This window comes from Mauremys mutica, chromosome 9, assembly GCF_020497125.1.
Source record: "Mauremys mutica isolate MM-2020 ecotype Southern chromosome 9, ASM2049712v1, whole genome shotgun sequence".
NCBI lineage: Eukaryota > Metazoa > Chordata > Testudines > Geoemydidae > Mauremys > Mauremys mutica.
The window spans coordinates 67278787-67292707 of record NC_059080.1 but is presented as its reverse complement, the minus strand read 5'-3'; the positions used below and the strand labels follow the sequence as shown (position 1 = coordinate 67292707).

Here is a 13921-nt window from a genome sequence, read left to right as displayed (position 1 = left end):
TCTGTGCCGTTGTACTCATATCAGTATCCTAATGTGGGGTAGGGATTTCCATTTAGAGTGCCCACGTTTGAAACTGGGACTAATATTGTCATTTAGCATTAAATCAAATCAGTGCTCAAAAAACCAAAATTCATCTTCATGGCAGAAACTTTCCTAAGGACCCTGCTGTCTACTACCTCCGGCAGCCCGAGAATATGTTGTTCTCTTCTGTCCCTGGGAGAGTTTGTTAACATTAGGATTAATCCACTTAAGTGTTAGTTTAAACTCGCGTAGATTAAGTCATGTAAATTCATACAGCAAAGGACAGATGGCAGCTTGAGCATTTCTACAAAGCTTTCCTACAAGCACACCGCTAAATTCAGACTATTTCAAATGTAGCTTTTGGAGAACATTTGGAGCAAGAGGATAAGGCTTTATTTTCAGAGGAGAGTTGAGTGGAGAAAGATGGCTTTTATGAATCCTTTTTTGGTTATGATTTTTTTTTTAACAAATGTGTCATGTAAAGAGGTCTCTTGGCTAGTAGATTGGTTTACCTTCCACTCTCCAGATTTGTTGCAGACACAGCAGCAAAATGAAGACAGACTCAGGCATGGAATTATGTGGCAGGCAGCAGCTTTTATTAAACTTTGGCACAGACAAGAAGTACTATCTGCCCATTGCCCACACTCTCCTATACCAGGCATTTAACTGGTTCCAGTGAAGGGGTTACAGGGCTCCTTACCATATAACCTGTAACTTAGGGTAGGCTCTCCTTAGTCTACACCTTCCCCTCCCAGATTCTGCTCTCTCTCTGAGTCCTAGCACCCTTCCCCCCACAACTCCTACAAGGGGGGTGGAGGGTGCAGAAGGGTGGGGACCATGAGGGCTACAAGGACTCACCATGTCCCTTGAGCCCAAAGCCCATCACCAAATTCCAGGTCTTTTACTGTGGGAACTGTTGATTTAAGTCTTTCGTCTGCAGTGGAAAGTGGCTGGAGGTTGTGACGAGTTAACAATCCAACCTTAAGCGCTTTCCTACTTAACCCACTGTCAGGGGTGGCTCCAGGCCCCAGCACGCCAAGCGCGTGCTTGGGGCGGCAAGCCGCAGGGGGCGCTCTGCCGGCGCCGCGAGGGCAGCAGGCAGGCTGCCTTCGGCGGCTTGCCTGCGGAGGGTCCGCTGGTCCCGCGGCTTCGGAGGTCCACCAAAGCCACGGGACCAGCAGACCCTCCACAGGCAAGCCGCCGAAGGCAGCCTGCCTGCCGTGCTTGGGGCGGCAAAATGCCTAGAGCCACCCCTGCCCACTGTGGCTTGATGGTACAGCTAGGACAACGAAAAACTCCCTGGTCCTCTACCACTTGGCCTATGGGAGAAAAGATTCCTTCCTGACCCCTAAAATGGGCGATTTAGCCAGATCAGCAACATCTGTCAGGCCAGGTGCCCATTCCTAGTTCAGGATAGGTAGGGTGGGATTACTGGAATGGAGCTGAAAGATGCTCCATATGGCCCCCACTCCAGGTTAAATCCTGAGAGCTGGGGAATGCTGCCCCGCCCCCAGCTGGCCAGTGGGTGCCAGAGACTCCCAGGAGGAGGAGCTACCTGGTGTCCCTCAGCAACTGCCCCCATCAAATTCCCCTACTCACTGAGACAGGTGGTGGGCATTTAGAATGAGTTGTCCACCTTTTGCTAATGAGCCTTGGAACACCATGCTACCTCAGTCATAGCCTTGTGCTCTCCTGGCAGGCAGTATTTTAATCAGTGCAGCTCTAACCCTCAGCTCCCCTTTTGTTTGTAAATGGTAAAGGTGCCAGCAGCCATGCAGAGGCTGAGAGAGCAGCCCAGAGTGCATGCTGCTTCACCACAATACATGCTAATCCCCCCCTTTGTTGTTTGTGGGGTAGGCCTATAGGGAAAAAAGCCCCACCCCTTCCTTATCTCCAAGTCCCACCTGTAGGCTTGCCTGCATTTCTGACCCCTGCAGTTTGTGAAAGCTTCTGTATTCTCTTCCTGAACACCGCCCCTATTTAATCACCACCCCTGAAATCCCTATAATTATGGAATTCAAATCTGGGACAAAGGTTTCCTTCTGTCATTCAGGTGAGCTCTCTGTGGATGTCAGTTCATGTCCAGATTTCCTCCCTATGGCTCAATGACTGAATAATGAGCTTCCAGGGTTTTTTTTTTTTTTTTCCCCAGGGACAATTGTAGGCAGCAGTGTCCCGCCCCAAGCCAAGGAGAAAAGGTCAACAGGTGACAAAGATAGAAGTGGAAGCAGGTAGTTAGTTTGGAAGGTATTATTAAAAGCTAATAAGCTACAATTATATAGCTTGAACAGTAATTCCTGTGTTTCCTTTTACCTGTTATGCATCCTAGGGTGTTTTGGGTTAGTTTTTGTGTAGGGCTTAGAGAGAAGTTTTTAAACAAGACAAAAGGGATATTTTAATACTTACGTCTCTTTCATGTAACGCACATTTGCATTGCATTTCTCACTTCTTCATTTCAGTATTAATTGAATTAGATTGGAGGGGTCATACATAAAATTCAGAATAACTTTTTTCCTAAGTTAGGCTGCATGGTGATCATTTACTTAACTGAAAGCGTTCTATTCATGCACAACAATAGCACTGCTCACATGTTCCTCTGTTAAAGGTCCGTTCCTATTATACATTTATAGACATTGGGTCACATTTTGTGCTGACTTTCACCCTGTGCAACCCTCTCCACTCCCCCCCCCCATAAATGAGAGCAGAATTTGGTCCCTTGATTCACTGCAACAGTCAGTCCCCAGGCAATGAAAACGGCTTTACTCGGCATTTGGATTTAGAGGTTTTTTTTAATGGTTTCCTTGTATTCGAAAGTATTGGTTTTTAATTGACTTAGCAAAGAAAGAAGTTCACAGGCATTTGTGGCATGTGCGGTCCTTGGTGTATTCATACAATTCCCTGGACATTATAGGGAGCTGTGAGACCTGGATCAAGGGCAGCGTGGGACTGTTTGGTGTTTTTTCCCCTCAATGTTGTTGGCAAATTATTTGGCATATTGCACGCGATAAACTGTGTTAGAAGAACCTTATGTTTGCAAAAGCAAGCACTCAGAAGTTAGGAAATGCCACTTTAGCTACTGGAGAAACCGATAAGCACACGTAGGTTCTCATCTTCTGTATGGAGAAACACCGAAAGGAGATGAGACGTACTTTGTCAATGCATGTCACAGGTATTTGCTGACAGCCTTCAGGAATTCTGAGTTCATTCCAGGCTCTGGAGGGGAGGGTGTTGTGGTAGTCACAGATCCTTCTTTCTGTTCTCCCCAAACGTGACCCCTAATACCCTATCTCCTCTAACCTGCCCCTGTCCTGTCTTTTTGCCACCCCATCTCCTCAACCCAGTCCCATTCTCCTCTCCAACTTAGTCCTAGACCTCATTCCTAATGCTTCTCATTCCAATCCCAGTCTCCTTGCCCAGACAGTCCTTGTTTCTCCCTCCAGGGTCCAGGTCCAAGTTTTGGTCTCGCTTCACCCCTCAATTCCGTATCATTCTAGTTGTCTAGCCACTCCAGTCTTCTTCCCCAGGCTCCTCATGTGGTTCATTTCACTCATTTCCTTACTCCCCCCTACCCCTGGGCTACTAGTCCCAGTCTCCTTACTTAGTCAGTCCCAGTCTCCCCACACATGTTTCTTATCTGCGTTTAGTCCCCCTGGCTTCCAGTCCCAATCTCCTTGCCCAGCCAGACCCAGTCTGGACTGTTGGAAGTTTCACCATTGATGTCAGTACTTGATCTCATTTAATACTGTATAACAATACCTAGCTCTGATGTGTAGCACTTTTCATCAGTAGCTGTTACCACTCAAGGAAGAGATCTTGGAGTCATTGTGGATAGTTCTCTGAAAACATCCACTCAATGTGCAGCGACAGTCAAAAAAGCGAACAGAATGTTATGAATCATCAAGAAAGGGATAGATAATAAGACAGAAAATATATTGCCCCTATATAAATCCATGGTACGCTCACATCTTGAATACTGCTTGCAGATGTGGTCGCCCCATGTCAAACAAGATATATTGGAATTGGAAAAGGTTCAGAAAAGGGCAACAAAAATGAATGGCTTCCATATGAGGGGAGATTAATAAGACTGGGACTTTTCAGCTTGGAAAAGAGATGACTAAGGGGGGATATGATAGAGGTCTATAAAATCATGACTGGTGTGGAGAAAGTAAATAAGGAAGTGCTGTTTACTCCTTCTCATAACACAAGAACTAGGGGTCACCAAATAAAATTAATAGTCAGCAGGTTTAAAAAAAAAAAGGAAGTATTTTTTCACACAACGCACAGTCAACCTGTGGAACTCCTTGCCAGAGGATGATGTGAAGGCCAAGACTATAACAGGGTTCAAAAAAGAACTAGATAAATTTATGGAGAATAGGTCCATCAATGACTATTAGCCAGGATGGGCAGGGATGATGTCCCTAGCCTCTTTTTGCCAGAAGCTGAGAATGGGCAACAGGGTATGGATCACTTGATGATTTCCCGTTCTGTTCATTTCCTCTGGGGCACCTGGCACTGGCCACTGTCAGAAGACAGGATACTGGGCTAGATGGACCTTTGGTCTGATCCAGTGTGGCTGTTCTTATGTTCAGATGTAGTAGGTCTCAAGAATGCTTTACAAAGGAGGTCAGTATCATGAGATCAGAGATTAGGAGGCCCATACAGGAGCAAGCAAGTGGAGTAGTTGGGCACTAACAGCCCCCAGCTTTGGGTTCCTTTGACTTTTGATCTGGCTCTGTACTTTTAACTGTCTCCCGCTCTTTATAATGGGCCAAACCAAACCTTAGATCCAAACTTGCAGCTTTCGGTATAAAAGTCCTCACTACAGAGATGTTTCTGGTACTAACTTCTCTCAAATCCACACAAACTTTTGATGCTTAAAGCTAAACTCAAATGCTTTTTTAAAATTAAAGACATAAATAGTATAAATGGTTGTGTGTTTACGTGTAGAAATAATAATGTATAAACTTAATATGCTGTACCACCTATCATATTAATATTCACAGCTGTGTAGACTGAAGAGGTTTGCTTTTTAAATTCCACCTCTAATTTTGTGCAATTAGAGTGGTACAAAGGCTAGTATTTAGATGTCCGCCTGATTGTGCTTGCAAATCAATCAGTTAGACATCTAAATGTTAGCATTTGCATCCACATTTAATTATGCTAAAAAAACCCGAAGGCCTAATTGGGTCCGCTTTCAAAATTTGGCTTCAGAATTACAAAGATCTGTGTTTTAAAGAAAAGTAGCTACAAAACAAACCTCCTTCTTTTTCTTGAATGGAAAGATGTAAATTCGAGGTTTTTTGTTTCCCTTGGAAAGTTTGTTGATGACAGTAACACCTAGAGCTGTGTAGGGAATGCAGCTTCTTGCATTGCTGTTGGTTATAAATTAGGTTATCAACTGTTGTAGGACAAACCCAGAACATAAGTCTTGTCAGGTACAGCAATTCAAGTCTTGGCAGGTCAAGAAGATTCTGAGTTCGTCTCCTAAATTAAGAGATTTATTTTGAATTGTAATGCTCTTTTTCATCCCGACAGACGCAGTAAGTACAGTAAGGCCAAGCAAGAGGCAGATGAGGAGAAACATTTGAATCAAGGTAAAAGGCAGTGGTGCTTGGTTTTTTTGATCTGGTTCACAAAGCATGTCTGTGTTCTTATGTTTAGAAGATAAAGAATGACATTCCTCTTGAGATGAATATTTCACTGTTTTCCTTGTTTGCAACCCTCTGCTGCCAGAACGAAGCACCTAGTAGCAGGGAAACTTTGAATGGCAGGCTTTATTCAAAAAACCTTTGGGATTTTTGCGGAGATTTTTTTTCTTCCCTCCTACTCAAAGGTTTGGGTACCTCTACTTCTGGCTGAAGATGATGGGCATGCTTTTCTGCCCAGTATATGTCAAGGATGCTTCAGGATGGGCCAGAGGAGGTGCTTAAGAGGAAATATGAGGCATACATTCCTTCCTCAAACCTTGTCTGCACTACAGGTTACTTCAGTATAACTTACATCACTTGGGTGTGAATAATCAAAACCCCTGAGCAACATAAATTATACCACCCTAAGTGCCTGTTTAGACAGCGCTATGTTGGCAGGAGAGCTTCTCCGCCGACATAGCTACTGCCTCTCGCAGAGGCAAGAGCTATTAACCCCCCGGGAGAGCTCTCTCCCATTGGTTTAGAGCAAGGGGTAGGCAACCTGTAGCACGTGTGGCAAAGGCAGCATGCGAGCTGATTTTCAGTGGCACTCACACTGACTGGTCCGGGGGTCTCTGCATTTTAATTTAATTTTAAATGAAGCTTCTTAAACATTTTAAAAACCTTATTTACTTTACATACAACAATAGTTAAGTTTTATATATATAGTTATATATTATAGAAAGAGACCTTCTAAAAACGTTAAAATGTATTACTGGCACGCAAAACCTTAAATTAGAGTGACTAAATGAAGATTCGGCACTCCACTTCTGAAAGGTTGCCAACCCCTGGCTTAGAGCATCTCCACCACAAGCAGTACAGCACTGTAGTGTAGATATAGTCTCAGTGATTTAACATGCTGTTGTTTCTAGTTCTATTGAGTGAAGGATCAAGCTTAGGTTCTGAACTCAGAACTCCCCTGGCCCAAAAAATGGAAGTTATGCATACTTTATTCTCTGAGGGCATGGTCACACTACAGATTTAAGTTTGACCTATGTTAGGTCAACTTACAGCCACCACAGTAATTACTGCAGTGGCTGATGTCCACACTACCCTCCCTCTGTCTGTGGTGCACCTCCTTACTAGGAGCACTTCCACCGACTGAAGAGGGGCAGAGTTGGGGGTTGAGAGACAGGGATTTCAGTTCCACATAGCTCCCCATCGGGAGCCCAGCTGCCCGCCAGGCAGCAGCCCGGGCTTCTTGGCTCCCCATACTCTACCAGGAGTGTGTGTGGGGGGTGGGGAGGTGTCAGCCACACGGGCTTCTCAGCTCCCTGAGTGGGGAGCCGGGCAGGCACAATCCAGCTGGGAGCTGGGAGCCGAGGGCAGCTGGTCTCTAGCCGGAGCATGGAGCCATGAAATTGACAAGATAGCCAACAGCCAATGTAAGGACCAGTATCTAAACAGACACTGCACCCCCCTAACTACACTGACAGAAGCCCTACCTCTCTCATGGAGGTGGAGTTATGTCGGCGTAGTGGGGCATTTACATTGGCGGGACAAGGCTGTAGTGTGTACACTGACATAATTAGGTTGACATAAGCTGCCTTGCATTGATCTAATTGTGTAGTGTGGAACAGGCCTAAGTCACACGGCTGCAGCCAGTTAGTTGGCCTGCTACCGATATCAGTGATATATGGAGTTCATTCACTGTCAAAAGCTTGATGCTATGTTTCAATAGATGGGAAATTAAATGTTTGCCTTTAAAAATAAAGCACACTGGAATCTCCTTAAGTCCTTTCTTCTTTATTCAGTCAGTGCCGACATGGTGAATCTTTACTGGACACTTTCTTTGCTGTTGTATACCATTAAGAATTCGCTCCTTGTATGTTCTGTGCTCAGCAGCATGTAGATCAGTGACATCAAATAAAGCATTTTTGTGTTGCAGGTGTGAGAACATATGTGGATCCTTTTACATATGAGGATCCAAACCAAGCTGTGCGGGAATTTGCCAAAGAAATCGATGCCTCCTGTATAAAGATTGAAAAAGTCATAGGTGTGGGTAAGTTTCAGGACATCTGTGTTTGTGCAGTAAATCTGTTTTTGTAATGCATAGCTTTCATTGGTGTTTAGGTACCTTGAGATCTAACTGTTGTTTGTGTAACAACTCCCTAAAACAAACAGGAACTTTCAGAAGTGCATTGATAATTACGTTTTGGCTACACAGGGTCACATGCATTTCATGTTCATGGCTGACTGTTTGGTCTTTTTCCTGCAGGTGAATTTGGTGAAGTGTGCAGTGGACGTCTCAAAGTACCAGGAAAGAGAGAGATCTGTGTTGCTATCAAGACTCTGAAAGCTGGGTACACTGACAAACAGAGGAGGGACTTTTTAAGTGAAGCCAGCATCATGGGACAATTTGACCATCCCAACATCATCCATTTGGAAGGCGTAGTTACCAAATGTAAGTAGGTCATTTCTGTGACAAAGCCAATTTGGAAGTCATTGAGAAATTAAATCTGCATATTTTTTTCCCTGTTAAGTGACAGATGGAGCAGATCCACTGATAGCTAATAGGAGGAAATCAGTGGAGGACAAGTCATTAATCTTGTTGTCAGCTGTAAATGGGTTTATAGTTTCAACTGATACCCTATCTGCAGGCAGCTTGTGCAAGATTTTTTAGGGGGAATTAATACTGCAGTTTTTTTGGTATGCGAGGCAGGCATCTTTCAAACCTTTGCTAGACTGAGCTGCTTGTTACAAGATAGGTGAAGGCAGATGGTAAGCAAAGTATTTTAAATACTTAAAAAAAAATCAAAACAAAACTACAGTGTCGGTGTGCTTTGAAGTACAAGGCGTATCTGTGAGGAGCAGGTCTTTGAAATAAAGTAGTCTTTATTTTAGTATGATTTGCATATATGCTGTCTCTGATTTATGACTCTGATAGCTTTGCTTCCATTTACAGTAACACCTGGTCAATCATTTTGTTTAAAGCCTGTTAACATTCACTTAGTATTTTAATTCTGTCTCAATAAGAATACGACAAAGCTCAACAGATGCCATTTCCAAGCCAGAACTGAAATACACCTGCGAGACCCATGTGGGTCTGACTTCATAAAGCACCACTGAGACTGTGTAGTGGAGACAGTTACTGTTTAAGATGGCTGTGCTCCAAATACAATGCATAGAATAGCTGCAGAACAATCTGCAGAGTGGTAAAGTAGAGGATTCTTTAGATTTAGGGGTTCATTTTCAGTGCAGTGTAGTAGCAGAACGAACCCTCTGCATCCATTATTGTGAGTGGATGGGGTTTGTGCATTCAACCCTTCACATAGCAATGAGAATGCGTGGCATTTAATTAAAAAGATCTCTGGATATTGAAATAAAGTGGCTGATTAAAGTGAGAGTGGAGAACCCATAATTTTTAATGAACTAACTTTAGAAATGAGCTAACGGGTGGGAAAAAATCAGTGACAATAAGAATATTTCATTTAGGGAAGATCTCAGTTAGACACCCATCCCCTCTGGAATGTCAAATGGGAGTTGGATTCCTAACTCTCCCATTTGTGCCTTTGAAAATCTCTCCCTTTTATATCCTTGAATTCCCCCCTTCTAATGTGCAGGATATTTGCTGTGACTGGAAATATAATTAGTATAGAATATCATTGTTTTCTTTTAAATACAAGTTCCACAAGGAAAAAAAAAAGTCATTCAGACTGCTATTGCCTATGGCTTATCAGGCCTTGCTAAGTGTCTGAGTACTTTAATTAAAAGATAATATTATAATTAAATACCTTTGCAGGTCTGTTCCCTTTAAAAAAAGGGGGGGGCATTTCTGAGTAGGTGGTGATATGTTTGCTGCAGACTGATTTTCATAGCACTTCTGGAAAAGAGAGAAGCAACAGGGGGATCTTTGTATTGGAATCCCACCAAGGCTCTAAAACCCCTTAGCTAGTACAGCTGTAACAGTTATAAATGACTGGAGGCATTTGCATAATGCAGTTCTCACCGAATTAAAATGATTTAACATTTTCACTGAGGAGGTGGTAGGCTGACCCCAGTGTGTCCTGTCATCTGGCTCCCAGGAAGCAGCGCTTCTGCTCTCGGGCACCTCAGAGCTGTTGCTGTTTGGTAAACAGGGCTACTTAAGAAGACATTCATCTCAATTCCTCTTGTAGGTTTTCTGAACGTTGTGATAAATGAATGCATTTAATAAACTGAAAACTAAAATGCAAGATGAATTGTGGAGGTGGAGTGTTGGAAGAGAGGAAGCAGGAAAGTACGGATGCATTATTGGCTGTTAGTCAAGTACTTTTATAATTGACTAGATGATGGTAACTTGCTCCCTCCGCAGCCTCTCTCACCCCCTCCCACTTCCCCACTACTCAAGCAGTGCCTGAGTAATGGAATTATGTGTTAATGCACTGAAAGAGAGTCTCCCTTTCTTTTAAATTGACAAAGTGTATTTTGATTGAGGGAGGTTAATTAAAACTCATTTAGATGTATTTGTTCTGTCGAATGACCGGTCACAGTTGCAAAGGGTAAATGAAATGGGGAAATATGCAGATTGGATTAGAATGGTTTCCATTCTTACTGATGAATGCTCAGATAGGTGAATTTTCCTGTATGGCGAAGAGGGGGAGCGATATCTTATCCCAGCCTTTTCCTGTAAGAATGCAAATATTCAGCCAAGGCTTTTAAGATCACACACACACAATTGTTTTGCTCAAGGCTTACCTTTGTTCATGCAAATCAGATGAGTAGGTATCCAGCTGCCTGATTACAATTTCAAACACATGTTAGTCTACATGAGCAAAGGTGGCATGTGATTATGATAATGAGAGTTTTTGGCATTGGCTAAAATGGTAGGAGAATCAGGAATCGGAGGCTGCGTCTATGTTAACAGGGACTTTAGTGGCATAATTATGGCGCTGACGTTTTGCAGTGCAGACGCATCAAAGGAAGGGGGTTTCTCCATGCTGTAGAAACACCGTTAGCCAGATTGATGGAAGCATTCTTGCATCACCTAGCACCATTTACATGGGCGGGGGGTCAGCCTAGCTACAGCGCTCAAGGATGGGGATTTTTCCTACCTCTGGCAGAATTACAAGGGGGAGGCATTCTGTTGAGTGAAAAATGCACTGATGTAGAAATAATTATGGGAGCTTTTCAGTGCTAAAATATTTCACAGATGGCCAATTTTAATAGTCGATTGTTCTGAGCAGATACTGCTGGTGAATGGAGCAAGGAAAAGTTGTGTGTTTTTGCCAACTCAGCTCTATCTTTATATTGAAGGCATCTGCAGTTTAGGTCGCAGGTTGGTTGAACCCTCTCTCCCCTATAAAATTCCCTTTTTTGAAGCAGTTCCTATCAGTATAAAAACAAAAGTAAATGTTCTCAGGGACAGGAATTATTTTTTTTTTTGAAGGAAGAAGCAGTGTTGTCTACCGATTAGAGCAGAGAGTCAGGAATCCTGGTTTCTGTTTCTGACTGCCACCCTCCAAGGAGCTGAACAATACCAAGTCTCTGACTTCGGTTGGGGTTGAGGGAGCTGATCTCTTTGTAGAATTCACACAGCCTTTCATGGGACTGCGCTTGGCAATCACTTAATCTCTTTATGCCTCCAGGGCCGACTCCAGGTTTTTTGCCACCCCAAGCAAAAAAAAAAAAGGGGGGGGGGAGTGCGGCTGCTGAAACACCCCCCCCCCAAAACGGAGTGCCACCCCTTGAAAAGTGCCGCCCCAAGCACATGCTTGGAACGCTGGTGCCTAGAGCCGGCCCTGTATGCCTGTCATTGGGCATTTTTAAAACAGGAGTAATTAGATTGGCCTCAATCCTTCAAACACAGAGTCTGAACATGATGCGTGCTTAGTCCATTGAAATCATTGGGGTTTCTCACCTGAAGGATCAGAGCCATATAACTTTGTATGTCAAGCATTCTTTCTATATGTGCATATTTATTCATTATTATTATTATTTATTATTATGAGATAGGCCATTTTTCTAGTCACCATTCTATGTCAGTAACCCAATATTTCTTTTTACATTTCTTAAAGTTAGCTTTTCCCTATTGCACTATGGAAAGATGAGTGCTGCTACTGCATCTGACCCCATATTTGACACAATTCATTGAATCGTTTATTTTATGTGAGAAATGGAGAAGGCTCATTTAGAAATAGCGAGACATACAGGATACAGGTTCCGGACTGAGAAAGTCGGGGACGGGGCGGGAGAAAGGAGTTGATATTTTGCATGCTCAAATCTCAAGCTGCATCTGAATATCTTTTAGCTGCTGACAGCTTTCCACTCCCCTGAAGCTTTGATTTTTCAAAAGAAGAAAAAGGATCCAAGTGCTCACTGAGACTGCCTCTAAAAGAAAATGCATATTCTAGCAAAGAATTTAATTATCCTAACAATTTTTCAAGTTTGAACAACTCTATCTGGTTCCCCCTCCCTTCTACTTCTTTAGCAAGCAATTATCCATTCATAGGTTCCCTGGAGACCCGAGGCCTCTTTAGTTAAAGACCTTGTCAGCAAGTCACCCAGAGGGTTAACCTTCCAGATGGAACCCTTAAATGTTCTTGTCCCATAATATTTATTTTCCAGAACCCTACAGCTGAGGTACAAGCTTGGCGCTTTTTAAATTAAATTAGATTGTGCAAGACAGGTGTCTTGGCAGTAAAATCATGTGCAACCCATTTTTATCTCATTAACATCGGTGTTCATCAAGGAATTGTGTTTTTCTTTCTGCAAACTCTAGGTAAACCGGTAATGATCATAACTGAGTACATGGAGAATGGTTCCTTGGATGCCTTCCTCAGGGTAGGTGATTGCTTTATAATAAACCCAAAGAGGTTTTGCACAGGGAAAGGCACTTTGATTCCTTTTTCTTGTTCTAGTTGGTGGAGGGATATAAAGAATATAAACCTAAGAATGTTTGTACTTGGGAAATGCTTTTTAATATCTTTATCTAGCTGGTGAAGGGATACAGAGTAGATGTAACATTTGAAATGTAGGCTCTTAAATAATCCATGTTTAATAGGGAGCAGTTTTGATTTATTCCATTTTTGAAAGCCTTGCAATGCTGTAGATTCATTAAAACTGGATATATTCTATACATCACAGGAAGCAATGACAAAACCTCTGGGTTTGTACTTTACTAGTGAATTATAGACACTAGTCAGGAAGGTGAGGAAATAACATTGCATTTCATTTCAAACAAGATGAAGATCTAGAGGTATGCTCTTTGCCAGCTTCAGCTGTGGCAGTAATGTAGCTTTTAACTTAATGCTATGTGATTCCCCTCCCCCCCCATCTACAGAAAAATGATGGCAGATTTACAGTAATCCAGTTGGTGGGAATGCTTCGTGGCATTGGCTCTGGAATGAAGTATCTGTCTGATATGAGCTATGTGCATCGGGATCTAGCTGCCCGAAATATATTAGTCAACAGCAACTTGGTCTGCAAGGTGTCTGACTTTGGCATGTCCCGTGTCCTGGAAGATGATCCTGAAGCAGCGTATACTACTAGGGTAAGGCAGGAAAGGGCCTTTTCTTCCCTACAAAGTGGTTTTGTTTTTTGTTTTGTTTTAAAATAATCTCAGGCAAAGGTGAAAACCTGTTTCATTACATAAAAGTGTACATTGGGCCAGGATCTCAGCCAGTGTAAATCATTGTAGATCCGTTGATTTCAATGCAGCTACATCAATATACCTCTGTTAGGTTCCAGCCCATTTTCTTGCCTTCAGTGTACTAGGAGATGGTGACAGGAGCATGAGACCAGGAATTAGGGTTTTGGGTCCTACTCCTGCAAATGTTTATGCAAGTGCTAAATTTTGTGCATGTGGATAGTCCCATTGAATTTAGTGGAACTACTAATGTGTGCATATATAGGTGTGCGCTTAAGTGTTTGCAGAATCTGGGCCTAGATGATATGAATGGCCTCTTCCTGCCCCTAAAATGGATTCTGTTCTAATTGTTATTTAAGAACTTCTCAAGATGTCCAACCCCTAAGCAGTTTGTGCTATAGATGCCTGATAAATTACAAAGACCATTTACACGATGAAGATTTTCTGTTCATTACTAATAATATGCAAATTAATATTTAAATATGAAAAAGTGGGGGTAGATATGTAATACCATTCGAATTTTAGCAGCATAGTGCTCCTAATTTTGCTATCCTAGTTTTAGTATTCTGCATGTAATGATACCAACACTGCTGCTCACCAGCAATATTCTGCCATTAGCAACACCTTTGAAATTAACATGCGCCAG

General features: G+C 42.8%; 1 protein-coding gene across 1 annotated transcript in view; it reads left to right on the top strand.

Annotated features, from left to right (window-relative positions):
• The window catches only part of EPHA4 (EPH receptor A4), a 131641-nt gene that overhangs the window by 103101 nt on the left and 14619 nt on the right, over positions 1-13921 (top strand). The window contains exons 9-13 of the mRNA XM_045030434.1: positions 5557-5615; positions 7597-7710; positions 7927-8112; positions 12409-12470; positions 12970-13179. Coding sequence (XP_044886369.1) covers positions 5557-5615; positions 7597-7710; positions 7927-8112; positions 12409-12470; positions 12970-13179 — 631 coding nt within the window. The remainder of the gene's footprint in view (positions 1-5556; positions 5616-7596; positions 7711-7926; positions 8113-12408; positions 12471-12969; positions 13180-13921) is intronic.